This window comes from Triticum aestivum, chromosome 1B, assembly GCF_018294505.1.
Source record: "Triticum aestivum cultivar Chinese Spring chromosome 1B, IWGSC CS RefSeq v2.1, whole genome shotgun sequence".
In the NCBI taxonomy this organism is placed as follows: domain Eukaryota; kingdom Viridiplantae; phylum Streptophyta; class Magnoliopsida; order Poales; family Poaceae; genus Triticum; species Triticum aestivum.
In genome coordinates this window covers 446260758-446279799 of record NC_057795.1, presented here as the reverse complement: position 1 = coordinate 446279799, position 19042 = coordinate 446260758, and the positions used below count along the sequence as shown (strand labels likewise).

Here is a 19042-nt window from a genome sequence, read left to right as displayed (position 1 = left end):
CGTGTGCATGCATAGATATTGTCGAAGCTTCACAGGCGACGAGGAGGAGTGCAAGCGCCAAGGATCACCTACACCATCCGCGAGGAAGCGTGGAAAAGAAGACGGAAGAAACGGGGCTGCTGCAAGCTACAGCCACAGGACGTCCGACCCACACCGGACTTCCGGTACCTGACGCAACCAAGATGGCCAGAAGAACTCCAGGCGATGGGTGCTCCAGCGGCCGGACGAATGACGAACATCAGACGTCCAACAAGTCCCAGCGACCGGACGACCGACGCCAAGCGGAAGTCCGGTGCCACCTATCCAGAGAAGAAACGTCGGAAGTCTGACGCCCTCCTAACGTCCGGACCCCCGCGAGCGACCGGATGTCTGACACTGCCTGTGCGCCGCCGTCCCTTTGGCCTTGTATCTTTCTCCCACTTACCCCTTCGTGGCTTAGACTATAAATAGACCTCCCCCTCATCCTTTCTAGGGTCAGCAATGCGATAGCTCATTTGAGAGATAGAGCTTTGCTCATCCACTTGGTTACTTCTCCATTGGAGTCCACGGCCTCTTCGAACAAGATCCCCCAAGAGGATTCAAGACCCCTCACGGGAAGACCCCCTCAAGACCTCCTCATGGAGATGAACTTTACCTTGTATCTTTCCCTTTGTTGTTCATGTACCTTGTGGATCTTGTGTGTTTGATTGTCTAGTGGATGTGTGATTGGACTTGTTCTTGAGTGTTTCCCCTTGTGATTTCTCTCCGTTCCTCCCTGTGTTCTTCGTGTTCTTCGAGGGAATCCACTCCAATCGTGAAAGATCGGCCTACACCGGGTTAGCCCCGTATCACTCTAGCTAGCAGGCACATGCAAGTTTCGCCCCAATGCCCTACATGTTTGCAAGGCCCAAAAACGATACTAGGCACTTGCTTTTCCAATGCCATAATGGTAAGGATGTATGGAGAGTCTTGGGTTTGGATGAGGTGGGAAGCATAAGTTACTCCCCTAGCAGGCGAGGTGGCACTGAGTTTCTGCTACAGCTACCTGACCAGGAGTTGCCTATCCTAGACCTTTTGAATGTTCACGAGATGATTGTCATTGATGTGTGGTACTTACGGTGGAACAACTCAAACTAATCCACTGGGGAGAAAACTCAAGACGTGAACCAAATTACATTGGGGATCCAAGCTCTGACAGTGAAATATTTTAATTTTTTTGAGGGAGCTCTAACTGTGAACTACACTTTTCCTTCATCTCCTAAGGCTACCTTGAAGAGAGGTGGATGGACTTGACCACCAATGGGTTTTGTACAGCTCAACTTTAACACAACATTCGACCAAGAATCCACTCAGACTGGCCATAGTGTGAGTAACTTCAAGAATAACATAGGGTCCAACTCCGTAAATTTGCCTATGTGGCAGTGAGTTAATATGTAGCAATTTTGATGACTGCCTTCATATTGCAGGTGAATTTCCCTTGCTGGGTTTTGAACATTGTAACACGGAAGCAAATATTGCATCTCACAAGGCTAGGAGATCAGGGAAGCAAATATTGTCTCTCACGAGGCTAGGAGATCTAGTGCTAGTGGATGGCTAGAAGAGCCTCCGAGTGAAATCATGCCCCTTCTGATCAATGATAAGAAAGAGACCATAATTGTAAAGTTTTTTATACTTACTTTTTACATCGATAAGAGAATTGTAGAGGAAAGGAGAACCATTGAATTTGAGTGTACGACAGATTTTAGAAGCTACATCATCTGTAAAGTAACTACTCAACTGCTGAGGAGCAGAACCCCTCATATAGGCATGGGAGAAAATAAGTATATACGCACCTTCCATTACAATTACACGCGGTTGTAGTGTTTTTTCAACTAATACCTTAATTATAAAAGAAGAAAAAGGAGGACCATTAGATTTAGAAGCTACATCATGTGTACAATAACTACTCAACTGTAGAGGAGCCGAACCGTCCGGAAAAAAATTAAATGCTTCCTATGTGGGATTCGAACTCGGGATCTCCCCTTCCAAAATGAAGGCTCCAGCTAACTAACCTAAACAAACAAAAAGAATGCATGTTTATTGTTAATCAGTAACATTGCACATGTTGATGCAGTTCCATTTGTTGTGATTTTCTCAAATTCCCGCATGGGTCAATTAAATCCCGTTGACCCATGATTGGCTGGTGTTTTGGTGATGAAAAATTAGTGTTTATTGTGGTGAAACATATATGATTATGTGCTTGCACATATAATTCTCACTGGTGTACACCACAGTTTTTTTTTGGCCCAGACATATGTGCCAGTAATACAAGTTCAGCAACCATAGACCGTACGAACATTCTAATCGTTTTGGAATGTACCGTCAAAGCGTTCTGGGCTGAATTGGTAGTCAAAATTTCACGCTGTTCACTTAGCATCGTTACAGAAAATTGGCTACATATAGCATGTAAAAAATGCCAGCATGGGTAAATTCAACACCTTCACCCGAAAGCAACCAAGACACGTGAACAATACTATACTTCCTAGAGAACAATCAACCGGCAACTTAAAGAGATTTGACTACGATACAACATTGTTTCCCATTGTCAAGTAGGGCACATTATATGAAGTACTCGTAAATGTAACAAAACCCCTGATACCAGCCCACCAGAAATAATTAATGCATCCTTGTGCACAACCATGAACAAATAATGTTGTTCTGTAAAGGGAAAGTGAAAAACTCTCTCCCTCTGATGTTATCCTTCAATGGTGGTGTTTAAGCATTCATTCAACCACCAAACAATCCTGTAGACCATCCAGACCTTAAATTTCCATACTCTTCCGAAGAACTGCAAGAGCAGACATCTTAAGCTGCAATGCATCTCTGGACGCCAAGGAAGGAGGATGGCAAGTTCGCAGTGGCACCCTAACAACTCCAGGACGACAATGCCACGCACCCTAACAACGCCAAGGAAGGAGGATGGCAAGGTCGCTCATGCTCATTTGCAGCCGATGCAAAGATGCTTTCCACGTTAAGACCAAACCACAAGCATCTACCAATAAATTTACCAGTAGTCATCCGAATATTCATATCCAGACCAGCGCGAGTGTGGTGCACCTTTGTTTGATTGCCCCGCAGATTGCCAATGTCGAGGGTTGAAACCCCCGTCATAATGTCTTCTGTAGTGCTGTTCGGGCGACCTCGGTGTACTCCTCCCCTTATAAGCTCTCCTGCTAGCATTTCTTAGATTCTCTTCAATATCATATTCTTCACGCTGCAAAATTCAAACGAAAGGGAAATGCTTCACTAAATGGAAAATAGGTTTAGCTGTAGTAGCTGATAAAATGAAATGCAATGCATAAGTCTCATCTTGTAATTATAGGAAATTCATGGTTACAGTAATTAACAAGTGTAACTAACAAGCAGCATCAAAATCAAACCTAAAAGTAGATTGCTAGTTTGAACCAGAAAATGTTCCAAACATTAGAGATTTACTATACAACTTGGATTTGGGCATTGAAATACGAATTCAAATTTGGAAAATAAACCTCGGCAGGTTTTCAACCGGTTTTGCATCTTCAGCTTCAAATTGTAAATTCCCATTTTGGAACACTCTTTGAGCAGTGAATTCCTATAAGGCTCTAACTAGCAAGAAACAAAAACTGGTCATGGAGTGGCCTGAGGGCTGGTTTCGGTCCCAAATCCTGGCTAGGGATGTGCATTATTGGTTATGTGATTCGGTCTTCGGGTTATTTTAATTCCAGGTTCCGCAAATTGACAACCGAATTAGTCACTAGCCAAACTACTAAGTGAACACTAGTATAGCAAATTTATTCAATTTGGTTATTCGGGTCTAGCTAGAAATAGTTTGCAGCATGGAAAAAATGCGGAAAAAGGATAAAGTGGCAACTCACAAAGTAATAAAAGGAACAAAATGAACAGGTACATGCACAGTTCCACCCGTCATAAATCAAACATGCTAAGCAAAGCACAAATATACGCCATGGTGACGATTGCTCACAAATCAAACAAGCTAAGCAAATCACACAGATACACCACCCATATGATTGCTTCAGTGGGTGGAAAGTCTGTGGCACTTTCCACTACGGCAGACGTCCTTGCTTGCTCCACCGTCAGCCGGCAAGGACCTGTGGCGGGCTCAGTGTGAGAAGGAACGGCAGTGCCTGCTATGGATGATGGGAGTTGGATATCTTTGTCATCGGGGAGAGGAGGAAAAGGTACTGGCGGCAGAGACAGCAGGGACTAATGCAGCTGGGCACGGCCATGTGGATATGGAACAAGGACAGGCTGCCTGGAACCACACGAGGTTGGTGGGCTTTGGGCCTGAAAATATCACAGCTAAGAGCATCTCCAACCAGACCCCCCCCCCCCCCCCAAAAAAAAACAATTTGTCCAGGCGGCACCATCATAGTTGAAGTAGTGGCATCAAAACACTTGAGGATTTGGCATGCCAGGGTCTCACGATGACATCAATGTGCTTCAATGATCACCAGTGTTCAAGAGACTTTGGTGGGGATGCTCCCGTGTGCAACTACACCGTCAACAGGGACATCTACACCATGGGTACTATCTTGCCGATGGTATCTATCCTTTAGTGGGAGACGTTTGTGAAGATTATCCCCGAGTCCCAAGGTAACAAAAGATATCTCTTTGCACAAATACAAGAAGCTGCTAGAAAGGATGTGGAGAGGGCGTTTGGAGCGCTCCAAGCTCGTTGGAGTATTTTTTTGTGGGGTTGCAAATATGTAGGATCCTGAGACATTATGAGAGGTGATGACTCGTGTGATCTTGCACAACATGATTGTGGAGGACGAGGATGGCGATCGACCCCAATGTTGTATGGCGCTGAGTGGTGGCCGACTAAAAGGCGACATGTTCAACAGTTGGGCATAGCGGAGATGCGCATGTTGAGATGGATGTGTGGCTACACAAGGAAGGATTGGGTCCGAAATGATGATATACGGGACAGAGTTGGGGTAGCACCGATTGAAGAGAAGCTTGTCCAACATCATCGGAGATGGCTTGGGCATATTCAGTGCAGGCCCCGAGTGCATAACGGACAGCTAAAGCCTGCTGACAATGTCAAGAGAGGTCGGGGTAGACCAAACTTGACATGGGAGGAGTCTGTAAAGAGAGATCTTAAGGACTGGAATATCACCAAAGAACTAGCCATAGATAGGGGTGCTTGGAAGTTAGCTATCCATGTGCCAGAACCATGAGTTGGTTTCAAGTTCTTATGGGTTTCAGCTCTAGCCTACCCCAAATTGTTTGGGACTAAAGGCTTTGTTGTTGTTGTAATGATCTATGTGCATGGGAATGCATGGATTTGGGGTTTTGGAAATGGGGGCGCATTTGCCGGGGTGAACAAATTGGGGAGGGGGGGGGGGGTCAAATTAGCTTAGTCCGGTTGGAGATGCTCACGGAACACCATGGTCTTATTGGGTAGTTGGTTTTATGGAGTGACAACCGAATAGCACAGGAATTGGTGCCAAACACAGAACCCGTAAACTGGATAACCCCATAATTTGGCTAATTCAGTTCGGTTTTCAGGTTAAATGGCAACTAATCCGGGCACCAATCACCCAGTACCATGAAAAGACCTACTTCAAGTGTTTGCCAACAGCACTGTTATCAGTTCAGAGTTAAGACTGCTCTTATTAGTTTTTTCCAGTACATTATAGTTGGAACTTGAAATTCACACAAGGTAATCGGTTCTGATTTCCTTCTAAGCTTCTGCTATGCACGTAACTGGCTGGGTGTGCTTTCATGCAAACATTAGTTAATTGCCATTTTCCAGAATCATAGTCGATTGCAGTTATGTTTTACCTTGTGAGGATCTGAAAGAATATTATATGCCTCTCCAATCGTTTTGAAGAGATGATCAGCATCTGCATAAACCTCCTTCGCAACATCCCTCCAAAACCCATCATCGGCATTCTCATTTCTTACAAGCAATTGAGTGGCCTGCAGGTCAATGTGGTGTAAAAAGCAAACTTTGCCTACATAAAAAACAATGAGAAATTTTCTGAAATAATGGGAACCTTATCCGGGTGGTGTCTCAATGCAGCTTTTCGGTAGGCCTTCTTAACATCTGCTGGAGAACAGGACGGTTCAACTCCCCTGGAAAAAATGGATAACACCCAATTCAGTTATCTCCACATGACATGAGCAATACAGAATCTTCTTCATTCCATGAGAAATGCGATAGTTCAACAAATTTATAAATAGTGACATTGAAATGAGACGAGTACTGGTAAACCCGAAGCTAAAACATGTCTTCACAAAACTTGGGGATGATAGATGAAGTTGCCTTGCAACATACGTGGTATAACATAATTTTCTTGTTGATGTCATTTCAATGTCATATTGATGCTCTTACGAACAGTTTCAGCACATTGATGAGCACAGAGCAAATTTCCACTAAGGCTATAAGAAAGCAGTCAGTTCTTGTAGGCATAGTCGATGGTATTCTTTGTTTCTCTACGTTAATATAAAGTGGAAAACAAATGTAGGAGGCATGCATTATCAAACTGTTCTGGATGATGGAACTGAAACTAAACTTGTGGCAAGAAAAACACTATTAGATGAACAGATAGGTAAATTTCACTTAGAAAACTTACAAGATTAAATAAAAATTCAAGGGAGTATCTTTTCTTGCTTCATCCTCCGCAGATAGAAGTCGAGCACGCGCCTGCTTCAGGTCGCTATGCTTGTTGAAAACTTTTGGTGATACTCCAGGCTTATTATTGGCTTGCTTTTGAAGAAGTGAGATTAGCTTCCGTAAATCATTAGCAGACTGTCCATAATCCCTTATCATCTCATATAAGGTAGCCCGCCTGGAAATTGCCTGGAATTAAGCTATTAGACTAAATCCCTGAACAATAATGTAGAGTTAAGATAGTCTGTATCTAATCTTTGACCTCCAGTTATTCTATACAAAACATGTGAAAAAAGAGAAGCTCATAACACAGAACAAAAGCTACTAAAGTATACCTTGGGATAATTTTCGTCGAGAACCATGGCTAGTGAACAATCTGCAATTGCATCAGTAAGTTGACCAAGTGCTTGATATGCAGCTGCACGGTTGCAAAAGCAGACAGCTGAAAAGGGCCGTGAATCACTATTGTATGCCAAAGCCGCTGAATACTGTTCCACAGCTTCCGAATATCTCCGAGCTTGAAATGATTCATTCCCCGCAGCCTAATAAGGATCATAGGTGGAGAAAGAACAATAGATTTGTCATTGTTGATCCGAGACTGCAAGGACTTGGGTTTCGATTCTGTTAGATTTCTCAGATTTATTACTTCTGTTCTTGATTTCAAGTTAATTAGTTTGCTAGCCTGCTATATAATGTATGTCCGGCTACATAACATCTGGCCAGCTATAGCAGGTGCACGTGCGCACACACAGAGACACAACCGTCAGACGGACAACGTTTCTCCCCCACTGACGCCCATGCCTCCCCACCCCCCACACCAGCTGGAGTAGCTGAAAATGCCCCCCCCCCCCCCCCCACACACACACACACGGACTACCCAGCTCCCCAAATGACACCCCTGCCTCCCCAATCCCAGTCGGAGTGGCTCAAAATGCCAGGCCATGAAGCAACCAGGGGCCAGTTTTATGTTGTTCATTAATGTTTTCTGGAATTAGTGTGAAAACTCAACATTATTTCTTCTTTTGAATCAGAGGCTAAGTTCCAAACCACGTTTCTGTCTATGAGAAGGTTTTCTTGCTTTTCTTTTATTCTTCTTTTTTGGTCCAGGAACTTGTGGATAGAATTCTGAGGCCAAGTATAACTGAAAGCGGCTAAGAAGTTAATATGACTTGAAATGAGATGACAATAATAATGCACATACATCAGCGAACATCATGTATAGAACTTATCAAAATTAGAGAACTTGATTGTTCAACTGAAATTTAGCCGTCGGAAAATCAATAAACAGATATATACCTTGAAGGAAAGAAGTTTCCTTATACTTGTAGACAATGATGAGAAACATTTTCTAGTGCCCCCGTCACTGCATGATTGTCATCATTCAGAAGTTAAATATCACAGTAGACTGAGAAAAAAGAATGAAAATCACAGGACCTGGCAAATTAACCTCTCTTCGGCAGGTGTTGCCAGCTCATGCCTCTTTAGCAAGTCAAGAGACTCTTCAAGCTTGCCTAGAAGGAAGTAAGACTTGCAAATGAGGTATGGTCGCCAAAGTGTTGCAGAGCATTCTGCCTTTTCAGACACACTAGAAATATTTGGCTCTCCATTGGCATTAATTGAAACAGAATTTCTTGCAGCCAAATCTGCTGTTTCTTGACAGAGTTCAATTACTTCTTCATACCTTCGTAGCTGTGTAGTGTCGCAACCATATTAGTGAAGCAGTGATAAAAAAAGAATTCTTAACAATTCATCAGTGTAAAACCTCAGGCTAGAAATACATACCGTCAGCAGTGCCTCTGCTTTCATCTCCATTAAGTTATCCGAGTGTGAACTTATGTGCAATGCACTGGAGATAAGATCCAAAACCGTTTCTGCATCAGGCAATGTTCTTTTCTTAAGAAGCTCCCTGGACTGGGATATATAGTCTGCCACTCTCTGCGGTATTGGTAAAAGGATGTCAATGAGATATAATGAACAAGCAGATAAATCAAATCTTATCTCTACTGGGAAGTTTTGAACTCAGTTAAATTGTGGGTACTCCCTAAGGAAGCGATCATTCAAAAACTAGTACATCTGAACAATCCAAGAAGGGAATGTAACAATTGCATATCGATAACTAGGTGGGGCCACAAAACCAACACGAGAGATCTACGAGCATTAAGCATGTAGTCATATACTATGGGGTTTGTACGTGATTCTGGATCTTCAAGTCCAAACAGAAATCACATTAGGAGAAGCTCACACTATTTTAGCAAGACCAAACGTGATCTTCAAATTTTAGATGCAGGTAGCCTAAATGTTTTTTTTCGAGAAAACGCAAATGGCCTTTGCGTTTCATTGCATTGGAAAGAGAGGGTATTTACATCCTCCTAGGAGGCGGTTTGTACACACAGACAACAGAGGCTCAGTGCACGTCCCAGGATGATGGCAAAACGACCCTGAGCCCTTGAGCTCCAGCCTTTGCCCAACATCTGGTCTCGTCTTTGATCCTTTCTACAAGCTCGTTCAGCGATGGGTACACATGGTCGAAAACACACGCATTTCTATGCTTCCAGATCATCCACGGTACCAAAAGGGCCACGGATTTGAGCGCCTTGCGGGACGCTGGTGGTGTGTGTTCCTTTGCGCGCAGCCACCAATCCATGAGCGAGCCGTCGTGCTCGGGCGCCGGCGCCGGCAAGCGCAGCCAAGATAGTACCTCCTGCCATGTCTGCTTAGTGAATGGGCATGTGAGCATCAGATGCCCGATCGTCTCCGGTTCTTGATCGCACAGAAGGCATCGCGGGTGGTGTTGCAGGCCACGGCGTGCGAGTCTCTCCGCGGTCCAACAGCGATCTTGACATGCCAGCCAGTGGAAGAATTTCACCTTGGGCGGTGCCCAGCTCCTCCAAATGAGCTTCCAGGAGTGGCAGCCCGTCGCGCCCTGGAAAGTTGCCCGGTAGCAAGACTGGGCGGTGTAGGCGCCGCTGGCTGTCCAGCTCCAGAGCAGCCTGTCCGGCTCATTGGACAGCTCGACAGGTTGCACCAAGTGCCAGAGCTGAAGGTACTGTCCAATCTCTGGGAGGCCTAGCAGGCCATGGATGTCACGTGCCCAACTATTGCCGGCCAGGGCCTCCGCCACCGTTCTAGATTTTTGACGTTGCTTGGGGATGCACTTGAGGAGCCTCGGCGCAAGCTCGCGGACGGATTGGCCACCAAGCCAGCGATCCTCCCAGAACAAGGCTGTCCTACCATCTCCAATGGCCATGGTCGTGGAGGCGTAAAAGAGCGCACGCTCCGCCGTCGTAAATTGCATGTCCAGCCCCTGCCAGGCTCGAGTAGTGTCCGTGCGCGTGAGCCATAGCCAGCGCAGCCGAAGTGATAGCCCCGTGCGCTCGAGGTCCCGGATGCCAAGGCCGCCATATTCAAGCGGGCGGCAAACCTTACGCCAGTTGACGTGGCAATGTCCACCGTGGGCATCCGCGCGGCCGGCCCAAAGAAACCCGCGCTGAATCTTCTCTAATTGTTTGAGGGTTTTCTTTGGGGGCGCAAGCGCTAGCAGTTGATGGATCGGTATTGCATTAAGCACCGATTTGACGAGCGCTAGCCGTCCCGCTTTGTTCATCAGCCAAGCTTTCCAGGAAGGCAGCCGACCCGCCACCGCGTCGACGAGGGGTTGCAGCTGTGCTGCGGATGGGCGGCGAGTGGAGAGCGGGATGCCCAGGTAGGTAACCGGCAAGGCCACGATGGGGCACCCGAGGGACTCCAGCAGCCCCGCTTCGTAGTCGCCGGCGTGAAGGATCGTGGCCGAGCTCTTGGCGTAGTTCACACGGAGCCCAGAAGCCGTACCGAACACGTCCAGGATGCCTTTGACAGCGGCGATCTCCTCAGTAGTGGCATGACAGAACATCATCACATCATCGGCGTAAAGAGAGATCGCCGGAATGGCTCGTCGGGGATGCAGCTGCTGAAGGATGCCGGTCTGTAGGGCGTGTCGCATCAGCCTCCCAAGGGTGTCCACCGCCAGCACGAAGAGCTGTGGGGAGGTGGAGTCACCTTGTCGTAGGCCGCGCCGGTGCCAGATTGGCGGGCCGGGGACTCCATTGATCATGACCCGTGTGCTTGCCGAGGAGAGCAGAATGGCCATCCACTCCCGGAATCGGTCCCCAAATCCATACTTGCGCAGCACCTCAAAGAGGAAGGGCCACGAGATGGAGTCGAAGGCACGTGTGAGGTCGAGCTTGAGCATGATCCTGGGTGCGCCAAGTTGGTGCAGCATCTTGAGGGACTGCCGGACTAGGACGAAGTTGTCATGGAGGCTGCGCCCGGCAATGAATGCATTTTGGTTGCTGCTTACAAGGGTATCCAGCTTGGGGGCAAGGCGCAACGATAGGACCTTCGAGACGATCTTGGCCACAATGTGGATCAGGCATATCGGCCGGTAGTCACCAAGCGAGTGGGCGTCCGCGCGCTTAGGCAGCAGGGTCAGCAGCGCTTGGTTAAGCTTACTGAACCCGCGGCCGCGCAGCGTGTAAAGCCGCTCGAAAACGTCCCATATGTCATGGCGAATGATGCTCCAGCAGGCACGCAGAAACTCCGCGGTGAATCCATCTGGTCCAGGCGCTTTACGCGCCGGCATGCGTTTGACCGCCTCCCAAATCTCCTCCTGGCTGAAGGGCACGTCGAGGCATGCAAGGTCGCTGGGCTCAATGAGCTGGGAAAGATCCAGCGTGTGCGCCCGGTCCAGAGCGGTGCCCAGCAGGCCATCAAAATGCGAGAACGCTGCGTTGGCCATTTCCTCATGAGCCGTGAGCACATGCCCGTCGGCGGCAAGGCTGTATATGCGGTTCTTCTGTCGCCGATAGGAGCATTGCCGGTGGAAGAAGCTCGTGTTGGCGTCGCCGTCCTTGAGGGACGCGATACGGGCGCGTTGCCTGGCGATTGTGCGCTCCAAGGATGCCATGCCGAGGTAGGTGACCTTGAGCTGCTTGCGGAGCCATTCCTCCGGGGGGGAGAGCGCCCGGTCCTCCCGTGCTTTGTCGAAGCGCAAGATCAGCTCGCGGGATATGGCCAGCTTTTCCCGTATGTTGCCCGTGGACTTGGCGCTCCAACTCGATAAGCGTTTAGCCGTGGCCTGGAGGCGCTTGACCAGCCGCCGAAAAGGGTCGTCGTCATGCGCGGAGCTCCAAGCCGCGGCAACGGTGTCGTGGAAGCCGTCAAGCCTAAGCCAATAATCCTCAAAGTGGAAGCGTTTGTGCGCCATCGGCATGGGGGAGCAGTCCAGCAGCAGCGGACAGTGGTCTGACACGACCGAGGCAAGGCACCGGAGATGGCATTCGCCGTGCGCATCCTCCCAGTCCGATGTGCACAGGACGCGGTCAAGGTGCACTAGCGTGGGCGGCGATTGCTCATTCGACCACGTGAAGCGACGCCCGTTGAGATAGATCTCCTTCAAGGCGAGGTCGTTGATGGCGCGGCGAAACCTTCTCATCATGCGCTGGTGCAGGCCACCCATGTTTTTGTCCTCCGTGCGGTATATGAGGTTGAAGTCACCACATAGCATCCATGGGCCGGGGCATGCCGCCCGAACGTCGCGCAGCTCCTGGAGGAACAGAATTTTATCCGCGTCATCTTGGGGTCCGTAGACCGTCGTCAGCCACCACGGCGTCCCAGAGGCCACGGATACCTTGGCCGTGAGCGCATTCTGGGTGAGCAACGGGTCGGAGATCGTGACAGCCCTGCTCTTCCAGGCTAGAAGAATACCGCCCCGCGTGCCATCAGCCGGCAGGTACGTGTAGGCGTCAAATTCGGAGCCGAGAATGTCAAGCACAATGGGCGAGTAGATCAAAGCCATTTTAGTTTCCTGAATGCATACAATGGATGCTCCGGTAGTGCCCAACAGAGAGCGGATGGCACAACGTCGTGCACGCGAGTTGAGGCCGCGTACATTCCAAACCGCGATTTTTAGTGCGTGATCCATGAACAAGAGGTCGACGATGAATGGCCTGCGTGCCTAGCTGTCCCCGGCCGTGGCCGCGGCCGTGCGCGTGGGGGAGGCAAAGCACGCTGGGATCTCCCGATCGACCAGGGCAGCGATTGCCTTCAGCACGGACAGGGGGAGGTAGCCTAAATGTAGATTAGCTTATATCATTGACTAGCTATTAGTGCGCACAAGATATGCCCCTGCAGCCGAAGCAAAGGAAGGTGCATCAAACAATAACTCAGGAAGGTGCGCACAAGATATTACACAGCTCCTCTAAAATAGACAAATTGCAAGCCTGGTACATAATAATTTCGCAACTGTATAGCAGAAAACGAGTAATTTGATGACTCTGTGGTTGCTTGACGATAAACAGAGTTCTCTTACAAAATAGTGCATCTAGGAATATCATGAGAATACAGTGAGGGTGTTCAATAGAAGATCCAAGCGCACATACATGACTCAACACTCAAGTAAGAATGGCTTTTCTCTCAATAAAAAGTAAAGAGTGTGCTTAAAGAAATTACATCGTGTTATCAACAACTACCCACTTCATGAATGCAGCCAAATAACATCAATGAAATAAGCTAGCCACCCAATTTTATCCAACAGAAGGTTTAGTATAACCATATTATCACCAGCAACTTAAAATGAAAAGGAAAAAACAAGCTGGTGATTCTGCAATTGAAACTACGGAAAATCAACATTCATCTATGTGTTATTGTGTGGAAAGGTATATTATATTTTGTGGACCAAGGTAGTGCTTAAATCCTAGAAAAATCTATTGCAAAAATTCCAATGCCAGCACTAATGCAGTTCTATCGTTGTTTATACACAGTTGGCACGTGGGACGAAATCCTTATTATTCTAGCCATGGCAACTATTTGCTCATAGTGTCTGGTATTGTGGTAATGACCAACATTCCTGGTATGCCAGCACCAAGGCAATGCCTAGAACAGGCACAATTTTCAGTAAAATAGCTACAATTACTTGATTACCGCCAATATTAAGCTAACCATATTAATATTTAGTCCATTTGATACCCTCTTCAGATGCAATGAAATATGGGAAGCAGACTAAGGCCACTGTTCATCGAGATGTAAAAGGCTAATCAATGTTACCGTTCCATATAGTGACATGGCTAGAATTGAACCGTGAATTGTCTAATGCAGCATAATAAGTTTCTTCATCGGAGCTGCATCCTACTGATATGACACTTGGGGCAGGTATTGACCTGTTTGGCAAGTGGCAACTCAAAAGAACTTAAAGCTTTTGAGGAGGTCAGATTTATTTCCCTAGTCCTTGTATTTCTAGTCTAGTTTAATTAAGAGTTCAATTTTCTTTGCTGGCCCATGAAGTTATATGGCCCAATCCATGTAAAACTAAACTATGTGTGCATTCCATAGCAAACCCCTGCAGTGGTCAACAGACAAGCTACCTGTAACGAACGAGCTGAAGGAATCGCCAAAGATCATGCATTACAACCAGTACTATAAAAAGGAGGCCACCTGGCGACAGCATCCTCACCTTTGCCTAGCCAAATTATTCTACATAGCTACCCAGGAGCCAAATCAGGGACTGGGCACCAGGTCCTGGCTTGCGACCTATATGGCCACCTACAAGCCTTCTTGGAGATTACGCATTAGCTTAATAGGGCAGTTGGCAGACTCTAGCCTGCCACCTAGGATCCTGATCAGGAATCATGCATTAGTCTAATCAGGGATTGCGCACCAGGTGCTGGCCTGCCACTCAACTAGCCCTTTGGTTAACACTGATTGTCTGACTGTAGCCACACAAAATACATACTTTCATAACATATTGCTAGAGAACCACAAGTCGTTCGTACGTTTTAGGGCTGACAAGACTGAAAATATAAGTTCCAAAACATACTGACATCACCAAATTGAACAGAACAAAAAAATTGAAGGTGGTTTAACATGCTGATACTATTCAATTGTACAGGATTAAAAACTTGAAGGTAACCCTTGAGCAAAAAAAACATGCCTTGACTCTTTCCAGACCATTAGAAGCCTCAGCAAACATTTTGGTGTCAGAATAAGCAGTGTTACTAGATTTCAAACAGGCTGTGTAATTGTTTGATGCGCCTTCAAGATCCCCAAGCGCAAGTTGGCAACTGCATGCGTAGATAGTAAGAAGTTAAACCTAGCAATCACTTAAGAAGTTTAACAGTAAGGAAGTACCAGCAACTGAAGTTGCTGAGTTAATGGTCTCTCCAAAGTACTCTAGTACAACAAATATCAAGCGGCAAACCAGATCAACAGAAATGTTTTCCCCTGGACTATAATTTTAGTCATGTAAAATATACCATGGCTATAACCTGAGTGACATAAGAGGAGATCTGAATTATCTGAGCATAGTGGCACTATTACAACCAGACCACACATTACTGACCTTCCAGATGCATATGAATTTAAAATTATTTATAATGCTATAAAAATATCTTTGAATCTTCCATGATAAAAAAAAAGAACATACCACCATTGGGCATTTACCAGAATAATATACATCAATGGCCCTTGCATAAAATTTAGTTCCCGGGCTCTGATGTTTTTTGCTCAACCAGACATGCTATTGCAATCAAAAAAATACAAATCTTTAATTCTGTAAAGGCGTCAATCTCAGTGGCAGCAGTCCATCCACCTTCTCCTACACCATCTTACATGTGGGATAATCCCAATGCAAAACCTAGACGCCTCTTGATTCTACTCAAGGCGCGGCTTGGCCGAGAGGTGAGACCGATGCCAAGGGTGTGTCATGTAGCACAACAGTTATGGTTTGAAATGCTGAAGCAATCTAATTTGTTGATCCGTAGCACGGTATTTAGCTAGTATACGGAAGAATTAGTTGAGTTGAGGACAGCAACTCCTTACTTTGCAGCACGAACTTTAGCCTTAAGAAAGGTGGGGTCAATAGATGTCGCGATCGAACAATCTTGAAGAGCTTCTCTCATTCTCCCCAGAGACATTCTAGTAGCTGCGCGGTTGCTATAGCACAGCATCAACGCATGGGAACAGCGTCCAGAAGTTCCATACTGGGAAATCGAATTTATTCCACGGGTATAACACCCCTCTGCAGTAGCAAAGTGACCATTTGCATAGGCTTGATTCCCACTGGCACAAATGAAACAAACAAACTATGATATATCAAAAATTGGAGTAATCACAAACTTTTACAGTAATATATTTCTAAATGCCCTAACGATGACAATGAGATATATAGAAAAAATCAAACATGTCCAGACAAACCTTGTACGCCAGGTCTCACAAGTCTCCAAGTCTGCCGAAACTGATGCATCTCTCCTCAACTGCTCTTTCACTGAATTTTCTGTTGTACTTGTTTCTGGAGAAAACTGCATGCTTTTTGTGTCTTGTGAGCCTTTTGGTTGTACAGAAGCCTGAGTAGCTGAAGGCTTAGGCGCCTGACCAACCTTAGTCCTTAACTTCCTTTTTGTAGTATGTCTTTTTGTCGGTAAGGAACTTTCAGGATACAGTGATGCACCAAAGGTGAAGTTCAGCCCACTCAAATTTGCCGAGCTTGATTTATAATTAACAGGTTCACCAGACTCATGTGGTGTTCTGGAGTTGTTCTCTTCGCAAGTCGGCCCACTAACATTACATCCAGAACCATCAACCCAAGCTTCTGTTGTGTACATTTTAGGTTCACCATTTGCATCAACATTCATATTAGTGAAAATGGGCTGTGGTGCATCACAGAAATTTATTTCTCCATCGAAACTAGAAAAGTTGCTACCAAAATTACTCTCAGATGCATCCGCAATGGGATCTCTGCCTTCATCTTGACACGTTTGAAGATCTGCATCAATAACCAAGTGCTCAGTTGCAGAAACTAGATCATCTTCAGCACAAGTGGTATTCTGATTTGGGACACTGCTATCACAAATGTCAGTGGACTGATCACAACTCACGGATGCCTTTCTTGGCGCTTGTTCAACTGCTGCCTGATAAGGAGAACAATCCATTGGTGAATAGTCACCTGTTAAATCTGAAGCTAGTCCATTGGCGCATGTTTCTTGAGAAACTTGATGGAGTTGACCATGTTGTTTTAGCCTAGTTGGTCTTTTCTTCTTCCTCGTGCTTTTATGTGCTTCCTTTTTGTCTCTATACGCTGATTTTATATAGTCTATACCAAATAAGCTCTCTCTGGAGCAGCTAGCAGGATCTTGTTTGACCGCACAAGATTCACCAGGAGCACTTTCGCTTCCTCCATTTGGAGGATTGGAACTGAAAGACGGCATCGCATTTGCAGACGCAGAGAAAGTAGATGAATGATTCAACGGAGCAAACGGGCATGACTCCTGAAGTTTGGGCTGAGGAAAGGTACAATATCCTGGCACAGCTTCTGCTTTGCTCTGAAAGGAAAATTTAGGAGTACAAGCATCATTTGCGTTGACATTTCCAGCTGAAGGTCCTTCCTTGTTGATGTTTAATTTCTTGATTTCATCTTGCAGTGCATGTTCTGCAGCCCCTTCAGATAGAGCAGTTACACTGCTGCCACTGCTATCATTAGCCAAGTTTCTTCTGCTGCCCTTTGATTCAGAGGATACATTAGTTTGAAAGCTTGTGAATGATGTGGTCTTCTTCAAAGAAGAAAAACTTGAAGTTGCATTACTACCAAAAACAAATGGTTCTGGTTGCCGAGTAGCAGCTTCATCCTTCATGCTCTGAGATGGGATCACCTGCTCTATATTTAACTTTGTCATCTTCTCCGGAAGTGTGCTTCCCATAGTACCATGAGCTGAAGTACAAGTGCTTGTACTTGCACCACTGCCACTATTATCACCATCATCCATGACAACCCTTGCTGACTGCTCTGAAGCAGAGTATGTGCTTCCATTTCTTCCAAATACAAAAGCCTCTGGTGAACAATTTGTATCATCACTTTTCATGCTCTGTGTAACTCCACCTCCAACATTCAAATTTGATGCCCTCTCTGGAGGTACATTGGCAGCACCATTGGCAGAGATAGAAGCATTGCTATTCCCAAAGGAGAAAAATATACTGCCCTTGTCTGAAGTATTGCTTGAAGCGTTGCCAAATATAGTACCTGCAGTTCGGCCATCCCCAAAGCCAAGCACTTCAGTTTGACGACTACCACTACCTCCATCTTTCATGTACTGAAACGTGCCACTTCCTATATTCAACTGTGTTATCTTCTCCTGAAGAACACTTGCATCATGAGCACGATAATCTGCAGCAGCAGCATTGGTGCTTTCAGCATGGCCACTTTCCGGTGTACCATTTGCCTTGGTAACCTGAACTGAACTGGAAGCATATGAATCGGCACAAGAGGAAGCAGTGCTCCTACTATCAGCAAAACTCCCAGCCCCATTACTTCCAAACACAAACGTTTTTGGCCCAACTTTAGCATCCTCATTCTGTAATGGCACTTCGGTTCCTATATTCAACTGTGTCAGCTTTTCCGGGAGCACATTGGCCTCGCTGCTGCAAACCGAACTAGGTATAGTAGCACCAAAGACAAAGCTCTTCTCGGTTTGATCCACCCCCTTACCAGCACCAACGCTGCATTTACCTGGACTCTGCAGGTTCAGCTTCCCCATCTTATGGTCCAGCTTCGAAGCAGCTGATGAGCCCACATCAAACCGTGGCAGGCTGTCCCTCACGCTCCCAAACACGAAGGGAGCTTCATTGGATGACGCCGGCGGCGACTGCCTCGCTGTTGGAGCAGGTCCAAACACATTGCCCACCTTCTGGCCCTTCCCGAATTCGTAACCACCGCCACCAGCCACACTCCCCGACCCGCCACTTCCGTCCTGCCCCGATGCATCCGTACCGCCGCCGAGGAATGGATTCCACGGCGCCGAGGTCGAGGTCGAGGGCGACGGTTGCGCGCGAGAGCGGGAGGTGGTGGCCGCGTGTCGGCGCTTGGCCAGCCGAGGGGCTCGGCGGGACGGCGGCGCGGCGGAAGGGTCAGCGGGCGACGGCGCGAGGCCGAGACCTAGGTGGGGGCTGGTCATGGCGGCGGCGGCTGGATGGGGCGAGCTAGGGTTTTAGCGCGCGGGGCAGGGCGGTACCGCCCGCGGCATCCCCCTCGGCGCGGGGGCGGCGGCGGGCGGCGGGCGATCGGTGGGGAAGGTTCTGGAGAGGCGTGGAAGGGTGCGGCTGATTTTGGGGAGGGCGTGGCAAGGCGGAGGGGGGGAGAGGAGGCGAGCGAGGGCAGGGGAGGTTGCTTACGGAAGGCGGCGAAGGCGATGCGTGGGCGTCTATTGGTTTGGCAGTTTCATACTTGGGCTTCCTTCGGAGACGCTGTCCCATTTTTCAAATTTGGAAATGGCCTGGCTTGGGTCGTTCCCAGCTAGACTCTTTCCTTTTACTTGCCTCCAAGCATTTGTGCATTCCGGGCAATAGTCCTGCGTGAACTTTTGCGGTGTCTGTGTTCGTAAAGTT

General features: G+C 47.1%; 1 protein-coding gene across 1 annotated transcript; it reads right to left on the bottom strand.

Moving 5' to 3' along the window:
• Nucleotides 1-2500: 2500 nt before the first annotated feature.
• On the bottom strand, nucleotides 2501-18839 carry LOC123130352 (uncharacterized). The gene is made up of 11 exons (XM_044550270.1): nucleotides 15863-18839; nucleotides 15488-15727; nucleotides 14601-14730; nucleotides 8420-8572; nucleotides 8085-8326; nucleotides 7934-8000; nucleotides 6973-7179; nucleotides 6600-6826; nucleotides 6021-6099; nucleotides 5806-5943; nucleotides 2501-3232 (listed from the first exon to the last, which is right to left on the bottom strand). The coding sequence occupies exons 1-11, from the start codon at nucleotides 18610-18612 to the stop codon at nucleotides 3023-3025; spliced, it is 4443 nt and encodes a 1480-aa protein (XP_044406205.1). The 5' UTR covers nucleotides 18613-18839; the 3' UTR covers nucleotides 2501-3022.
• Nucleotides 18840-19042: the final 203 nt, after the last annotated feature.

What these genes read in the sequence shown, in the direction of transcription:
- LOC123130352 (XM_044550270.1), bottom strand. Translation starts at nt 18,612, where the DNA reads ATGACCAGCCCCCACCTAGGTCTCGGCCTCGCGCCGTCGCCCGCTGAC. An exon ending in TGTGAGACCTGGCGTACAAG is followed by an intron (nt 15,728 to 15,862) that starts GTTTGTCTGGAC and finishes CATTTGTGCCAG; the next exon opens with TGGGAATCAAGCCTATGCAA. An exon ending in GCTAAAGTTCGTGCTGCAAA is followed by an intron (nt 14,731 to 15,487) that starts GTAAGGAGTTGC and finishes CTACGCATGCAG; the next exon opens with TTGCCAACTTGCGCTTGGGG.